Below are 18,844 nucleotides of genomic sequence, written 5' to 3'. Positions count from 1 at the left end.
ATAAACCTGTTATATTTATTGCTTTCACCATTAGAATGTATGCTTTAAACAATGAATTTAGTGGAATCAATAAAAGACATTTCCTAAATATCTTCCGATTTTCCTTTCATTATTTACAACTCGGTTTTACGTTTTTCTCCTCATACACCAGGAGTCAAGCAAACTAATGCCCAGAAGCCAAAGTGAGCCTGCTGACTGCTTATGTAAATAAAGTTTTATTGGACTATAACTATACTCATTCATTTATATATTGCCTATGGCTGCTTTCAAGCCACAGTGGCAGGGCTGAGTAGTTGTGACAGAGACCATATGGTCCCTAAAGCTTAAAATATGTACTAACTGGTACTTTCCAGCAAATGTTTGCCAACCTTCGTTCTACATTAAGCAGACTATAAGAGATTATCACATAAACACAGAACTCTGAATCTCTGGCTTATAAATTTCTCATTGAGAGACTGTCCTCTCGGATTAATTCTTTGTGCCAATAATCACAATCCCCTCCACAGCCCAAACACAATTTTTTTCAAATGGGCCAAAAGAAGTTGCCATAATTTACTGACCATTTGTCAAGTTATTCTATCAAAAGCAAGGTAGCAGAATTTTCTGAGTTTTTCCCCTAGCCCCCAGTATTATATGAAAAATCATTTACGATTGGATAGAGACAGGATAATGAAAAGGAAAAAAATCAGGCCCTTACCAAATTCAATGAAACAGTATGGTCTGACAGCAGTATTTGTCTTCATCATGTTATAAGTAGTAATGAACTCCTTCTGAAGCTCATCCAGGAAAGAGAAGGCCAGAACATTTGGGTAATTTTCAGTGCACAACATCATGTAGCTCACTCCCAAAGAGCTAATAAAACTACAGTGTAAAAAACATTCATGTTAAAGTTTCAAATTAAATCAAGGTAATTTATTGCTTCAAAAGACTGGTTCTATACACCATAAATTGCTGCTACAATGGAAATGAAGATATTAACATTTATTATATATTCCAGCAAAAAAAATAAGGAAACCAAAATATAATACTACTTTCAGTTGCAATTAAAAACAGCAGATAAAAAATTGGAATGTACCGACAGAAGGACACATACTACCACTCTAACACTTCAGTTATTTATCACTTGGGGTAGAAAACCGGCAAAGAATATACAAACATACCCCTGGGGCAAATAATATATGTTAATAAAAATAATAAATTTTTAAAAAGGAATACACAATATATAAGAATTACAGAGAGCTTAACATTTAACTATTCAACCTAGTGGGACTTAATCCTGTTTGAATCAAGAACTCTTGGGGCACCTGGGTGGTTCAGTGGGTTAAAGTCTCTGCCTTCAGCTCAGGTCATGATCCCAGGGTCCTGGGATCGAGTCCTGCATCAGGCTCTATGCTGGTGGGGAGCCTGCTTCCTCCTCTCTCTCTGCCTGCCTCTCTGCCTATTTGCTACCTCTGTCAAATAAATAAATAAAATCTTAAAAAACAAAAACAAAAACAAAACTCTTTAGAGATTCTGGTTAAAATTATGGACACCCTCCTCAGAAAACTGTCCACACACACAACCTGCCACACAATTTCAGGTTGGTCACTGACCTCCTGACGTCATCCACTAATTCCAGAAATAAATCCTCTACTTCACAGAATAAGGAAGTATGAACCACTGGTTAAATACGAGTAATTGAGGAGTTTATAAGAACAAGTAAGTGGAATAGAAAGGAGAACTCTTGCTTACAAAAGAATGCTGAGTTCCAACTGGTAAATGTATAGGTAGTGCTTAACTGGAAAAATCAGCACTTTTGCAACCAACACAGTAAAGACTGGATCAAGCAAGGACAATCAATGAATGGTAAATCCAGGTGGAAATTTTGGTGAGGAGCAGGAAATTTTGCATGGTTTTAAGAATGTCTTCCCATGCATTACTTATTTGTTACAAAGGGAAAATATTTATTATACAGCAGAAACTAGATAACATCTTGACTACTGAGTATTCTAACATTAATGAGGGGTAGATGGAATTCCTGTGCCTTCAGCCTTCAGTTGTGATATCCTCAGAAAGACATATCAGCTATATAGTGTGTGTGTATATATATATAGCCAAGAATGCATAATCTGTATATATATATATATATATATATATATATATATATATATAATATAGTATTCTAGCCAAGAATGCATAATCTGATTCTAATCCTAAAAGAATATCAAAATGATCAACATTCTATTTTTTAAAAGTGTGGGGGGGCTATATTAAAAAAATCTCAATGCTGTAAAGAAGAAATAAAGGTTGTAAAATGTTTCTGATCAAAGGAAGCTAAAGAGACAAAACTAAATGCAATACCTAAACCTGATTTGGATCCTGAGCCAGAGAAGGGGAAAATGCTATTAAAGGACATCTCTGGGTCAACTGACAAAAATGGAAAACAGGCAGCAGATTCAAGTAGGATATCAATATTACTAGAGCTGGTATCTGTTCCATTGTTAAGAGAATACCCTTAATCTTAGAAAATACACCTCAAAGTCGTAAGGAATAAAGGGGCATGGTATTTTAAGCTTCTCTCAAATGATTCAGACAAAAATAAATCAGATAGGCAGGAAGATAAAAATGATAAACTAAATGGGGTAAAATGTTAACAAAAGGTGTGACTCTGGGAATAGGTATTATGTATTATCATTCTTATTTACATAATTTTTCTCTAAGTTTGAAATTATTTCTAAATAACAAGTTAAAAAAATTTTTAAACTTCTAATTAAGCACTGAACTGTTCAAATTAGCCATGTTCTCTTGAAAAAAAAAAAATTCTAAAGTGTATAACCCCTTAAAATAAGCAGGGAATGGGACACAAATTAACCCTTCTTAGTGAATCCTCTAAACATTCTTTTATAGAACTGTCAATGTAGATCATCTAGATCAGGGGCAGCAAACAGAGGACAAAAGTTATTATCTCTCACTCCTGTGAAAGACACTGCTAATCTAGCACAGCAATCTTTACTGAACAAACCCAGATCCAAAATGGATTCCCCTGCCTTCTTTTTTCTCTAATAATGTAGACGTAGAATTTATTATTTTAAATATGTAGAATATATTCACATGGTTCAAATTTTAAAAACAACGAAAATCACTACCTCCACCCAAAGCTACTCAATTCTCTGTCCCTCAAGCAACTCATGTTGTTGTTGTTGTTGTTGTTGTTGTTTTTTTCAAATGATCTCCACATCCAACATGACAACCCCAAGATTAAAAACCATATACTCCACTGACCAAGCCAGCCAGGCACCTCAACTCATGTTATTATTAAATTCTTATGTATCCTTCAGTGAGAGTTCATGGATGCCTCCCTTCCTTTCTTTTTTCTCTCTTTCCTGGGTGGCTCAGTTGGTTGAGCGGCTGCCTTCGGCTCGGGTCATGATCCCAGCATCCTGGGATCGAGTCCCACGTCGGGCTCCTTGCTCAGCAGGGAGCCTGCTTCTCCCTCTGCCTCTGCCTGCCATTCTGTCTGCCTGTGCTTGCTCTCTCCCCCTCTCTCTCTCTGATGAATAAATAAAATCTTTAAAAAAAAAAAAAAAGACCATCCAATGCAGCCAAATGATATGGGGTTGGCACCTATTGATCACCTATTATTAATGGTGTGGAATATACTACCAGAAAAATTGTGCTGGTTTTACGGCTGCTGGAATAACCTGGAATTCTTTCTGAAGTTCACTTAATACAGTCATTTGATGCAATGTTTTTCAAATTGCAACTTGTGACCTATTAGGTCATAAGATTAGTATAAACTACATAAGGCATTTTCTTAAAAACTGAAATAGAACATAAAATATTAGAATGTATATCGTTTCATAAAACTTTTTAGTTTCCTAGTTGTATAATAATGTTTACAAACTAAAATGTATCTCTTGGGAAGCCTTGGTGGCTCAGTTGGAGTCCTGGGATCGAGTCCCATGTCAGACTCCTTGCTTAGCGGGGAACCGCTTCTCCTTCTGCCTGCAGCTCCCCCTGCTTGTTCTCTCTCTCTCTCTCTGAAAAATAAATAAAATCTTTTTTAAAAATTTAAAAAATATATATATCTCTTCTTATGAATCACAGTCAAAAAAGTTTAGCCATACATATTGCATTTTTCTATGAAATTAATAACTAAATCAAAGGGCAAAGTATGTTTGTTTTTCTCAGGCAATTTTCTCTTCCCAAAAAATCTTCACTATTATTACAAAAATTCTTTGACATGTCATTAGCATTCAAACATACCCCCCGAGTAACCTGGGGGATAAAACAATTGGTGACTGCTTACCTTACACTCCAAACACCCAAGTAGCTACCTAGGAATTGTTTTATTATCCTCTAAAAATATGACTGAAGCTTTTGAACTCGGACAAGTTTTTGTGTTATTTGTATTTCCATATTAATATAAAGTGAACCACAGACACATACACGACAGTTTATCCCAGTTTCTCTTGCTTGCACTTAGTTAACTAGAGAATTATTTGTGAAATAAAGAGAAGCCTGTGTTTTTAAGATTATATGTCAGCATTTTCAGAGAGTCTTTCTTTCAAAGACTTTAGTTTACTATAATTATGTGATATTCTCTGAAAAGGCCATAAAGTACTCTATAATATTATGGCTTTTCATAGTGAATTTAGTCTTATGCTATTGTCTTTCTTTGAAATGCAAAGCCAGTTTTCCACAGTACATACAAGCCTTCTGTTATCAAAAATCTTCTGGCTTTCAACTATCACAAGAACAAACTCAAAGACTCCCATCCTTTCACGGAGAATTCCTCATATGAAATAGTCTAAAGTCACTACAGGCATGCCGGTTTGTGCATGCATTATTAGCCTGTCCATTAGATTCATTTAGCTCACCTTTCACAGACAATCTGGCTGCTGTCCTTCTGCCTTGACGAGGAGGAGGAGTAACAGCAGCAGGTACAGTTTACTGACCATTCAGTTTGAATGAAACCCTCTGCTAAGTGCTTTGTGTATATATTTTATTTAATTTCATTCTCACGATAAAAGGGCACTACTATCTCCATTTTACAGATGACAGAAGGGAGGCTCAGGGATGTTCAGTAGCTTACCAGGGCCACAAACACCATTACGAAGCAGAGCAGGGTCAAACTTAGTTCTAACTTCAAAGCCCACATTCTTTCCCAACATAACACTCAACTTCCCCATGATCTAGATAAACCAATTATGTGCTAATTCATCAACAGTTTCCCCCCACTTTTTCAAGCCACAAATCAGTCTCTATATTTTCCTTCTAATTAACAGTAATGAAACCTCAGGATTTGGGACCTTGTATCAGGATATTCAAGAAGCTCTGCCAACTCCTCTACTTCTTGTGCAACTCTACTCCTCCCTCTCTGCATTCTAGCCACACTAGTGTTATTTCAGATCCGAAGGATACCAATGTACTCCCAGTCCTCCAACTTCCAATCTGAGATACTTCACGAATTCAGTCTTCCTCACTTGCAATGCTCCAACCCAAACCCATCTCTACCATGCTCTAATTCTGATCTGGCTAATCCTATTCATCCTTCTTGGAGTTAAAGTTCCTCCCAGAGCACACAATCTAAATGGATCCCGCTCCGGGGCACCTGGGTGGCTCAGTACACTGAGCATCAGACTCATGACTTTGGCTCAGGTTATGATCTCAAGGGCTGCAGAACTGAGCCCTGCGTCAGGCTCCATGACCAGTGGGGAGTCTGCTTGAGATTCAATCCTTCTCCCTTTGCCCCACCCCCTACTTGCTCATACTCTCTCTAAAATAAATAAATAAATAAATAAATAAATAGTAAAAGAAATAAAATAAAAATTGATCCCACCCTTATGGTTGTTATATCACAGTGGTTGCTATTTTTCTTCATATAATTAAGTCAATTTGTAATTATATATTTATGTTTATTTGTTCTAATGTCTTTCACTAATACCTATAGGCTCCATTGGAGCAGAGATAATTTCTACACAGCTTACCACTGTATTCTTAGCAACCAGAATAGTTGGTGTCTAGTATAAAATAAACGCTCAATAAATTAGTGAATAAATGAGTACAAAGATTACATCATTCCTTCACCTATTTATATACTAATTTGTTGAGTATATTGTGTACATATAATTATACAGCCCAGCAGTATCTACACAAAAGTACCTACATAAAGCAGAAGCTCAATAAATACTTGACTAAATTTTACAGAACAGAATACAACTTTATCTCCTCTTCCAGAAGGCTTTAGGGTTGAAGTCAGTGAGTTTTCAACATTCCCCTACCTTAAAGACAGAGATGATCTCAGATGCCATGCAGAATTACTCAGCTACAGATGGCTATATATATATGTTAGGTATGTCTATTGTCCTTTTATCACGGACAGTAGTAATCCTCACACATCTTTTCTCATAGGACACAACTTAATTTCATATGGTTCATAAATATTGCTTTAGTCATCATTGTTTCCTAAGCTCTGACATGTTTATATATTAAACATTTATGACAATTTAAGGAAAGTATTCTTCAACTTATGAAACAGATAAATTCCTTAAAGCTTTACCTAGAGAGAACTGTACCATCACTATGACAGTTGACCCTTAAACAATAATGTGGTTAGGGATGTGAGTATCCTGCACAGTCAAAAATCAGCATAACTTTTGACTTCCCAAAAACTTGACTAATAGCCTACTGTTGACTGAAAGCCTTACCAATAACACAATCAACAATTATTTTGTATATTATATACTGTATTCATACAACTAAGTAAGCTAAGGAAAAGAAAATGTTATTTAAAAAATCATAAGGAGAAAATACACTTATAGTATTACACTATATTTACTGAAAAGAATTATCTTATAAATGGACCCATGTGGTTTAAACCTATGTTGTTCAAGGATTCAAGTATAAGAAGAGAAGAAATCACAAAACTAGATTATGCACCCCCCAAACACCCAAACTGAAAATGAAGACGTAACTCCATGCTACTCTGAACACTACCATACTCCCAAAACAACCATCCCTCATTTAGCAGTTAGTATCTTCTGTGCAAGGCATTGTGCCAGCCTAAGCTCCACAGAATGGGCTCCATTAGCCAAATTCAAGTATTCAGCCACTACAATCTGATGAAGTACATCAACACATGTGGGGGCTGGGGGGATTAAACTAATTTTCCCAATTTTATTTTTCTAGTTTTCTAAAAATATTTTTTTAAAGATTTATTTATTTGAGAGAGATAGTAAGAGTGTGCATGCAGGAGCAGGGGGAAGAGCAGAGGAAGAGAATCTCAAACAGACTGCCTGCTGAGCACAAAGCCTGATGTGGGGCTCAATCCCACAACTGGCGAGATCATGACCTGAGCTGGAACCAAGATCTAGACACTTTAACCAACTGAGCCACCCAGGCACCCCAGAGTTTTCTTAATTTTAAAACATTATTCCAATTTTTTTTCTCAAACTCTACCTATTCAACTAGAATCCACTGTGAGGTACCATCTGATTTAGTATATAACTACACACCTAGCTACTCTGTTTTGGTTCTCAGGGGTATTCTGCAAAGAACACCTGAATTTTTACAGAAATTTGAAATCCACAAAGTTAAGAGATGAGGAATCATTTATAAGCCAGAACAGATCAAGTATCTCAGTGACTTAACTATAGAGAAAGGATACAAAAATTTAAAATTAAATGTAAAATAAGAAAAATATAAATGATAAAACAAAAAACAAGTTCTATAGGCAATCTGTGTAAGGAGTGTGATCATAAGAGAAATGAAACAGTAATAGCAAGGAAGAAGGTGACTCAAAAGAAGGAGGCTCTAAGCCAGGCTTCAACAAGGCAGACAGGCAGCCTGGTGCCAGTTCCAGACTGTGCTATGATGCTACGCCTGCAAATCTGTGAGTTTTATCTGGCAAGCATATGGACAGCTAGAAAAATAGGTGTCACAAGAGAACTTTAAATAACTCAGGTAACATATAAACTCCCAATTTTATGGTGACTTTATAATTCAGTCTAAATGTATTGTCAAACAACATGAAAACCTCAATAAAATAGGAAACAATCAACAAGTCCTCTAATCAATGATAGTAAACAAATAAAGTCCAGGTTCTTGTCCGGAACTAGAACTGAAACTTCTCTTGTTCAAACCTTTTTAAAAACTTCGTTACAAAAATAACATGCATAGAGGCTTTTCTATGTGTGGTTCCAAAGGCCATGTAATCTATTTATTCCTTTAGACATTTCTAAATTGTATTCTTAGATCAGGCTAGATCAAACCACTGCTGATTCATCACACTCCTAAACTTGTCTCATAAAATTGCTTTTTTGTATCATGTCATTTGCTTACACTAGGGAATATTATAAGAAAAATCATAAAAAGCTCATTGTTATGGCTGTTGGAAGAATGCTACCCAAACGCTGTCCCTCTTTAAGTATATCAGGTCTCAAGAACATGAAGAGCAAAGTTTGTATCCAATGAACACCGAGTCCTGGTGAATGATTCATTATCTTCCTTTGTTTTGGCCATGAAGATGCTCAGAGCAACACTGCCAAGTCCTTTTCCAACAAATGAATGTGGACTATGTAGTCTGTATATCCAGAAGGAAATGTTACTTCAGTTTATTATTCTCCTATCTCTATCTCTACTTTCATTTGATTCTCTTTCCTGTGCTCTTTTTTTTTTTCTAATTGCCTCACATCATTTGTGGAATAAGATGGGGTATAAAGAAATAATACATAATCTAGAATTAAAACCAATTAAACAGAATTGGAAGTGTGTTAAAATCTTACTACATGATACTCTTAAGAAAATAAGAGAGAGATGGGGCGCCTGGGTGGCTCAGTGGGTTAAAGCCTCTGCCTTCGGCTCAGGTCATGATCCCAGGGTCCTGGGATCGAGCCCCACGTCGGGCTCTCTGCTCAGTGGGGATCCTGCTTCCTCCTCTCTCTCTCTCTCTCTGCCTACTTGTAATCTCTGCCTGTCAAATAAATAAATAAAAAAAAAAAATCTTTAAAAAAAAAAAAAAAAAAAGAAAATAAGAGAGAGGAAGAAAAATATTTGCAAAAAAATTTGTTCTTTCAAGTCCAGAATGTCCATCAGAATTAATATATGTTTAAACAATCTTCTGTAATGTTGACATAAAGGTCTACAGTACCATACAATAGCAACTGATACTCAGAATAATGACCAAGGGTTCTAAAAGTGCCTATTAAATGGAATATTAAAATTTACAAGTTTTTCTCCATAAAACAGAAATAGGTTAGACATTATTTTAGATATATTTTAACCATCATACCCCTACATTTCCCAGTTAAACCCTTTAAGCGCCCAGTTTAAGATAAAAGCTCACTACCTTACCATTACCTCGCTGATCTAAGTAATTATGGACATTTCCCTAAGGTTCTATTTGGGCCTCTCAGAAACTCAGTGGGCATTTCTACTCTCAGAGCTTCAACTTCTATGTGAATGATTCCAAAATCTCTAACCTAGCTCAAGTGGGCTGCCTAGTCACAAGCTCAAGTAAAATACTCAAAATAGTGTTTAGTTATCTATCTCTTCTTCCTCACTCCCATAAGCAACCCTTCCCAAAAAGCTCATTCTGTCCAATTCCAAGGCTTCAGTCATCTCCGGTATTCCATCTCTTCATCTCTGGCATTCCATCTTACCAGGCTTACCTACTCCTTCTTTTGACGTGTCTTTGTGACCGGCATTTTCTTTTGCATCTTATTAGGTCAGGCCCTAATTATAAGTTAATCTCTCTCAGACTTTCCATTCCATCTTACATTTCACTGCCTCAGCATTGTTTTTTAGCAAGTCACTTCTCTCAAACCTGCAGTAACAGCTTCTTATAACCTATTACATCATAGTGACATCACTAAGTCGGAACTTGCCGAGAAACCCAGGATCAGGCCCCACACTATTTATCTCACATTTCCATAACTATCCCTAAATCACCATTCACTATACCAGGCCAAACAGGTGAATACACCCCCACGGCCAAGTCATTCTTTAATAATTTTGCCTCTCCTCTCTAAAATTGGAATGCTCTCTCCTCTGTCTTAGCCAAATCTTATGAATTCTTCAGGACATGGCTCATGTATCATCCCAATAACGAAGCCCTTCTCCTAATTATATCCCTTCTGAATCTTGTCCTCATCTGATATCCTTCTGTATGCAAAATCTATGTCAAACTGCTCAAAAGTTAATTGTTTTATGCATATGCTCTCCAGGGGAGGGGGAGTCCTTATCTTTTCCCATAGTTTTAATTATAAACTATAAGGCTGACCCCCAAATCTATATCTCAGTATTGGTCCTTTGCCACTAGTCTCCAGACTTACACATCCAGCTGCCCACCTGACTGTGCCTCCTAAATGTCTAATGTGCATCTCAGACTTAACATGTTCAAACAGAACTCTTGATTTTTATCAATGAAACACATATCTCCAACCTTACTCATTTCAACCCCATTAGCCAAGTAATTATGAACATTCTCTAGGCCAAAAATCTAGAGGTAACTCGATTATTCTCTTTCCCTCACATGCCACTACTATCCATTAAGAAGATTTGTTGGTGTTATTCCCCAAATCCAAACACCTTTCATCATTCTCACTTTCATTCAAGTTCTCAGCATCACCTCTACCTGAACTTCTTTAAGAGTCTACTAAATGATCTCTCTGCTTCTACTCTTTTTCCCATAGGGCCCATTCTTCACACAGCAGCCAGGATGATCTGCTCAAAGCCAAAATCACACTATGTAACTCTCCAGTTTAAAACTCTCCAATGGTTTCCTATACATTAGACTCAATCCAAACTCTGTATCACAGCTTAGAAGGCTCTACATAACCTGTCCCATTCTTAGCTTTCTGACCTCCCCTTCTGCCACTCTATTAATCATCCAAAATGCTCTAGCATCTCTGGTTTTCTTTCCATCCCTTCATCAGTATCAAAGATCTTCTGCACTGGCTGTTACTCTGCCCTGCTCTTCATCCACAGCATCCTTCACCTGACTACCTGTCCCCCCATCTTTTAGGGTCTCTGCTCAAATATCACCCTTTTAGAGAGTCCCTGAACTATTATAAAGTCACTCTACCCCATCACCCAGTGTTACTTTATATACAATAAATAGAGATGTGCTAGCCTCTCTCACTATATGTAAACTTAAATTCTTTGAGGGCAGGTATCATGTACAATTTTTATATTTCCCAAGACAGTTTGCCTGGGTACCAACTTAAAAGATAAAATACCTGCGATCTCCAAAACTATAAAAATTTCTAAAGCAGATATAGACACAGAGAAACTGCAAAAAGGGCAATGACAGGATGACTACTGTTTAAGTTCAGAACCACATGATTCTTGACTTGAACACTTTTCTAAACTAAGCAATCACTACGTTTTACAGCAACCACTTAAATTTCATGCAACTGGCAACCACTACGCAAATGATTCTAATGGAGCAAAATGAAGTCTTACTTAATGTTATAATGTCCAGTTTTCAGTGTACATCTATCAGGAAGCTGAGCAAGTTTCTTTGAGAGCATTTTAAAATACTTTCTGCACTCCTGCACACCTGTGCCTTGTTCATAGTCAGTAGAAGCAGAAAGTGGCAGCCCATCTCTGACACGAATGACTGATGCAGATAAAATCATGGACATTTCAACCAGCAGAGGAGACCTAAAACAAAACAAATAATTAGGTTAGATAAAAAAAATGAAAGCCCAATCTGATAAATGGTGCAAAAATGTTCAACTCACTAATAACCAAAGATTCACTAATTAAAACAATGACATACTACACTTTGCTTAACAAATTGGCCTTTAAAAAATAGTAACTGTTGGGGCACCTGGATGGCTCAGTCGGTTGAGTTACCTGCTCTTGATTTCAACTTAGGTCATGATCTTAGGGTCCTGATATCCAGCCCGACGTCAGCCTCTGCATTCAGGGTGGGGTTTGCTTGTCCCTTTCCTTCCCCCTCTGCCTCTCCTCCAGTGTGCCCATACCCCTCTCTCTCTAAAGTAAATAAATATTTTTTTAAAAAACTTTTAAAAATAATACTTGCTTTTTTCTGGCATTTTTGTAAGTATTTGCAGAAGTAAATATTGGAATAAACACCATTCTCAAAATAATTTGGCAATATTCAACAGAGTTTAAAAATATTGATGCCCTTCAACCACGATAGCAATATAAATATATAACCCTACCCTAAGGGAAGTAATCAGATTCAGACAAAATGTTAAACAGAAAGGCATTCTTTCACAGAAATATCCAAAAACGATCTAGACATCCAACAACAGGAGAATGGTTAAATAAATCATAGTACACTATGATTGAATATAATGAAGAACAGTTATGTTTATGAAAAAGTTCAATAATGTAGTAAAATGCTTACATATAAATCAGAAAAAAAGCAGGATAAAAACTGCAAATGTTTACTGTAAAGCCAAAGAGAAGAAAGGGGAGATAAATGGAGAAATAGATATCAAAAGGAAATATGCCACAATTATAATAATGCTTATCTCCAGAAAGTAGTATTAGGGTGATTATTATTTTTTAATTTCCTAAATTTTCATAATATTCCACAGTGGGCATATATTACTTTTGTAAACAGAAAAAAAGTTTAATTGGGGTGCCCATGCCGCTCTGTTAGTTGGGGCTCCAACTCTGATTTTCGCTCAGGTCATGATCTCAGGGTCTTGAAATTGAGCCCCGTGTTAGGCTTCCCACTGAGCAGAGAGGAAGCTGCTTGGGATTCTCTCTCTACCCCTCTCCCCACTGATGCACACACTCTAAAATAAATAAATACATCTTCAAAAAACAAAAAAATTACTTTTAGTAAGTCTTTATTTATTTGATAGAGATCACAAGTAGGCAGAGAAGCAGGCAGAGAGAGAGGAGGAAGCAGGCTCCCTGCTGAGCAGAGAGCCCGATGCAGAGCTCGATCCCAGGACCCTGAGATCATGACCTGAGCCTAAGGCAGAGGCTTTAACCCACTGAGCCACCCAGGTGCCCCTACTTTTAATAAGTCTTAAAGCTAAAGGAATACTGGTTTAAGTACTGTTCCCAGTACTGCTTATTACCAAAAAATAAACCATAATGCTTCTTTTATTATATTCTGATCAAGCTTCACAAAAATAGATAAAAGGACTTCATAGGCTAGGTCTGAAAGAAATGTTGCTCAAATTTTAGCTTGTATAAAAACCACTGGAAGTTTGGTTAGATATGCAGATTTCTGAACCTCCCCCTCCCCCAAATTCTGATCCACTGACTATAAGGTAGAGCTTGAGATACTTCCATTTTTAACAAATTCCCAGTAATTCCTATGCAAAATGTCTACGGACACTTTGAAAAACATTAACTTAAAACATGTTCACGGTCTGAAATTAAGTGATAACTCTTTCTTGCCAGGTCTTAGAGAAGAATGTCACTAAATACTGCCTCACTAGCAGTAGGGAAAATGGTGAAAATTGAAAATTTTCAAAACAATTTCATAGGCTTTTTTCAAGATATTGTATCTCAAAGACTAAATCTTCACCTGTCCTGTTCAGATAGCTCAATAGTATCACATTCCAAATGTGAAAAACTGAGTTTATTATATATCAAAAAATGCCAAAGAAAAACAACTGGTACCAACTTTGGAAATCAGTACTATAGTTTGTTGTTTTCATTGCCCTGTAAAGTTGCAATCTGTCTACTCATGATGGTAACTGACATGAAAAATTAACCCAAACAACAAAGTTAATGCATTAAATATACTCTCCCTTTTCCTTTTTTCATGAGGAAATTAAAGGAATAGTTAGGTATTAACAGGTCAATACTATTTTTCTCCTCCGTTCATTTAAAAAAAGAAAAAAAAAACCAACAGGAATTAAATTATTCTTTACCATAATGGGATCTTCTAAAGAAAACCAACATGACATATTCAAATCACTTTTTTTTTTTTTTTCTATTCAATCAGTTTCTTTTCTCTTCCAAAAGCAATAGCAAGAGAAAGCTGGGAATCTTCAAGGGACAATATCCAAACAACAAACCCCTTTTAAAAACTATTACTATGTTTTATTTAATTATTAAACCATAATTATGAGATTTAGCCTAAGTATAAGAAAGTAGGAAAATGTCTTTGAACCCTTAGGCATTCATTATTTAAATATAAAATTTTTTCTTCCTGAGGTTTACTGCAACACAATGACTACTCTGGGAATTACCATGAGGGCAAGAGTTGTGACCTATAGTTTCCAAGCACCCACATTCTTAGAATTTAGAAGTAGGCTGCATTCTTTCATGCCTGATCTTTCTAGGGTAGCAACAGAAATATTAGGAATAATCTTTATTACAGAGTGCCAATTTTCATGTAATCTTCAGTTACTCTTTTTTTATGAATTAAAAACTGAAAAATATGATTCATATTTCCTATAACATATACGGAGAAACAAATCCCAAACTGTAAGTTCCATTCATTTAACAAACATCTACTGAGTAGGTACTATACGCCAGGGACTATGGGAGACATCAGGATTACACAGTTCCTACCCTCAAGAACCATCAATCCAGAATTAAAGAAATTCAGATGAAAAGAGCAAACACAAGTTGTGTCACCCACCAATTAACTGGAAAACTATAGTTAGACAAACTCGCATTTCAGATATTCCTAATACATTTAGGCTTGTAACCAAAAGCACAACAAAGCACTGACAGTCCTTGTCAAGATTCTTAAAAAGTTGTTGGAAAATTGCCTCTGTCAGTAGATAAAACTCCTCGGAGAAAAAGTTAAATTTCCTCCTCCCAGAGTCATTGGACCTAATATCCAAACCAGTGAGCTAGCAAACAAAACTGTTATGACTGCCCAGTGAACACTGCCAGGCTTGAATAAGTTGTAGATGGACTTGAGTCACTTTAGGATAAGCAATCTCTCCTCTAACAACTACTACCACCTTTCTTTTCTGTTTCTACCTTGGATTCTTAATGCAGTTTCTTAAACACACACACACTCTCTCTCTCTCACTCCAATATCATCTGGACTATGCCAGTAGAAAAAGGCATCTGTCCCCATAAAGGCCAAGCTAGGGTTAGAATACCCTTAGAGTCTAGGCACGGTGGTGGTTGGGAAAACCAAGAAAGACGTGATGGGAACTGAGGAAATCAAGAGGTTAACATTTGCATGGAAAGATTCAGGAGCAATAGTAGTTTTATCAGGGCCACAGATACATTTTTAGGCCATGATTCATTTTCCCTCACCTTTAACACTGAAAAAAAAAAAAAAAATTATGTCTTTTGACGGCAGAAAACTCACAGGGAATCTGAGTACTGACCTGTATATTCTTTCCTCAATAGCAACTGCTAAAGGAACTGCTAAATTAAAATCCGGGTAAGTCTGGGAAAACATTTATGTAGAGCCTGAGGAAAATAAACTCCCACTATGCCAATGGTTTAGCAACTATTTAGTCCCTGGATAACGGGATGCTGACCTCTGCTTCATAACCTTGTCAGGTACTGACTGTGAGCCCCAGGAAGGCACTTTCTCAAAAAGTAATTAATAAAACCCAACACTTAAGTACACTTTATATCTACTTTCCAGCAAGATGTTTTCATAAAAGATAAAAACACTTCATATTGGGTTAACCACTCATATCTTATTTTAGTTGTTTCCCAAACCTAAATCATCCAAGTACCATTTTCAGAATTCTTTATTTTTTTTAAGATTTTATTTTAAACAAGCAAGGGGAGAGAGAGAGAGAATCTCAAGCAGACTCCATGCTGAGCTTAGAGAGTGATGCAGGACTCAATCTCCTGACCCTGAGATCATAACCTGAGCCCAAATCAAGAGTCAGCTGATTAACCCAATTCAGCCACCCAGATGCCCCCATTTTCAGCAGTCTTACCATATCTACATCTCACCTGTACTATTATTTACCTAATATAGGTCTTTCAATTGACTTTTTTTTGCCCTATCCTTAGCAATAATATCTGTGAAATCAGTTTTTAAAAGATTTTTATTTATTTATTCATTTGAGAGAAAGCACGTGAGCAAGAGAGAGAAGAAGCAGAGGGAGTGGCAGAGGGAGAAGGAAAAGGCGGTTCCCCCTGAGCAGGGAGCCTACAGGGGGCTTAATCCCAGGACCCTGAGATCATGACCTGGGCAGAAGGCAGACACTTAACTGACTGAGCCACCCAGGCGCGCCATGTGAAATCAGTTTTGAGATGCTAGAAGTTTTTCTCCTAATTAGAGATTTTTTATGTTGGTGTTTCATCCAAATGTATGTGTGAAAATTCTTTGAAAATTATTTTTTTAAATGTTCACCTACATATCACTCAAATTACCTTGCATGGGAAACACTACAGTGGTGCACACTTGATTGAAAATGCTAGCTGAGATCTCTCGGAATTGGAAACGGAGGTTACTGGGGGAGAAGGCTACATTAATTGTGATTATAGGGTGGGAGCAAGATTGAGAGAAAAAGGAAGGACTTTGCACAACCATATGTTAACAGAAAGACACTTGAAAACCAGTTTGAAGAGGAAAAGGGGAAGGGTACCAAAGAAAATCAGAATTTATTTAGCAGCTTTGCCTATGCCCCCCACCTTACCAATAGCCTTCAAGTTGCTTGTACTACACAGTATGTGTAAGACCTCAGGCTCTGGAGTAATTATACACACAACTAGGAACAGGGCCCCCAACACATGCACAAATGTGTCAATCCCCAACAGTTATGTAGCACCTCACAGTTTACAAACAGTGAGATAGGTATTAACTCCATTTTAATGATGAGGAAATTGAAGGTCCTTTCCTCAATGTCATACTGCAAATACACAGCAGAACCAGCACTTAATCCTAAGTTTCTTGTACCACATCACCGCTGTGCTAAAACCAACAATGGGTAAGAACCCAGTAATAGAGAAACTATCTATCTACTAATTTTGAAATTATAAAAGACCACCTTACATTTTAAGAGACAGTATAATAGTTAACAGGATGGACTCTGGAACAAATGGCCTGTGTTCAAAAACTGGCTAACTGTAAACTTGAGCACCTGTAAATTGTGGTCACTAACAGTATATATCTCATAGGATTGTTTTAACAATACTAATAGTGGGGCGCCTGGGTGGCTCAGTGGGTTAAAACCTCTGCCTTCAGTTCAGGTTATGATCTCAGGGCCCTGGGATCGAGTCCCACATAAGGCTCTCCGCTCAGCGGGGAGCCTGCTTCCACGTCTCTCTCTGCCTGCCTCTCTGCCTACTTGTGATCTCACTCTCTGGCAAATAAATAAGTAAAATCTTTAAAAATAAATAAATAAGTAAATAAAAATAGTGATAGTGTCTACCTGATAGGGATACATAAAGAACCTGAAACATCACCTTGAATACCAAAAATACAATACTGTTTTTTATTAATATTATTATCATTAATTGGCTGCCCTCTATTTTCTAGGCACTTTATATACTACTTCATTTAAGTCTTCTGATAACCAGTGAGAGAGGTATTATCAGTTCTATTTTATCTTTGAGGACATTAAAGCTCAGAAAAGCAATTTATTCAATTTCTAAGTTCAAAAGTGACAGATTTAAATACAGGCCTAATTCTAACCACCCAATAAGACACTGCCTTACAACATTTCCAAGCTTCCTACTCAAGTATACAGAAAGTCACATGCACCCCTTTGATAAGACCTGTGCTTCTCTTAAACATAAATATATAGATTTTTAAAAATCAGTTCATACACACACACACACACACACACACACAAAATCACTAAACTGATATCATGATTCTTAACATAGGAAATGCCCAGATGTCCCACTAATTTACCGCATAGACATATGTCAAATTCAAATACTGAACTACCTTCAATAATGGAAAGTATAGGTACTATTTCAAGTACTGCCCAACTCCTTATAATGTCAGCATGTGAGCAAGTTCAGAGTTTATAAAAATGACTGCTCCACCTGTTAGCTGGGATCACATCTCGCCCCTCTGACACTCTAGCCCTGGACTTTGCCTTGGCTGTACACGCATAGGAGAGACTGGTTCTCAAGCTCTCCAACAGCCCCAGCGGATGATCCAGGAAACTAAGGCGGAGAAAAGTCCAAAGCTGCTTTCGCTGGCAGAGAGAGATTCAAGTACGCTGGAGCTCGGCCTCCAATTCCGGAGCCCTCTTCCACCTGTCGAGCCAATTGCTCAGGTCTCCTTTAAGCCATATCGCTCTCAAAGTGTTATTAACAGGACCTTAAAAGGTTTCTGATGGCGAACGCGGCCAAATCACTGGGTTCAATGTCCATTAAATCCCCACAAAACGCAAAGTAAGCCACTAGTTCAAATCCCACCCTGCCTTTAAAAAAACAGTAAATGCCACGTCAAGCTCTCTGGGCCACCTAAATAGCCTAGGTGGATTACCGTGTTTCTAACAACTGGGCTCCAGGGAATGCCCCCCGCTGCTGGCAGCCCACAGAGACTGCCCCTTCCCCGGACCCCTCTGCTTGGGCTGCCCCATACCCAAGACAGGTCAACCACGGGGCAACCGCCGCTCGCGCGCACTCACAGTACTCCTCAAGTCCAAGGGGACCAAGCCCCCGCAATCCCACCTCCCCAGAGCTCGGCGGCTCCAACCACCGGGCTCCCGCCCCGAGGGCACGCGCTGGGTTCCTGCCTAGGGGGAGGTCTGCAGTCGCGAGGGTAAGGGCCATGACGGCTGGCAGGGAGAGCAATGGGAACGCCTGCTAGGGGTTCGAACGACCCTAAGAAGGGAAGAATAAGAACTGCGAGAGGTCAGGTCGTACCTGTCGAGCCGGGACCCGCCGCTCCGAGTGACGCGACCCGCAGTGCATTGTGGGGCCAGGGAGTGGCCTTTCTGCGGGGCAGCCCCGCGTCCAACGTGGCTGG

General features: G+C 37.8%; 1 protein-coding gene across 5 annotated transcripts in view; it reads right to left on the bottom strand.

Moving 5' to 3' along the window:
- The window catches only part of SEC22A (SEC22 homolog A, vesicle trafficking protein), a 65,830-nt gene extending 46,986 nt beyond the window's left edge, over window positions 1-18,844 (bottom strand). Inside the window, exons 1-3 of one of the 5 annotated variants that reach the window (XM_059162863.1) lie at window positions 18,742-18,844; window positions 11,446-11,646; window positions 698-861 (exon numbers count right to left, since the gene is read on the bottom strand). In XM_059162863.1, coding sequence (XP_059018846.1) covers window positions 698-861; window positions 11,446-11,627 — 346 coding nt within the window. In that variant the 5' untranslated portion in view covers window positions 11,628-11,646; window positions 18,742-18,844. Of the gene's footprint in view, window positions 1-697; window positions 862-11,445; window positions 11,647-17,910; window positions 18,082-18,126; window positions 18,131-18,358; window positions 18,465-18,503; window positions 18,525-18,741 lie in introns of those variants that run through there. The other 4 variants (XM_059162866.1, XM_059162865.1, XM_059162868.1 and 1 more) reach the window with 4 other exon arrangements.

This window comes from Mustela lutreola, chromosome 2, assembly GCF_030435805.1.
Source record: "Mustela lutreola isolate mMusLut2 chromosome 2, mMusLut2.pri, whole genome shotgun sequence".
In the NCBI taxonomy this organism is placed as follows: Eukaryota; Metazoa; Chordata; class Mammalia; order Carnivora; family Mustelidae; genus Mustela; species Mustela lutreola.
Note: the sequence above shows the minus strand (reverse complement) of the source record. Positions and strands in the feature narration are given on the sequence as shown.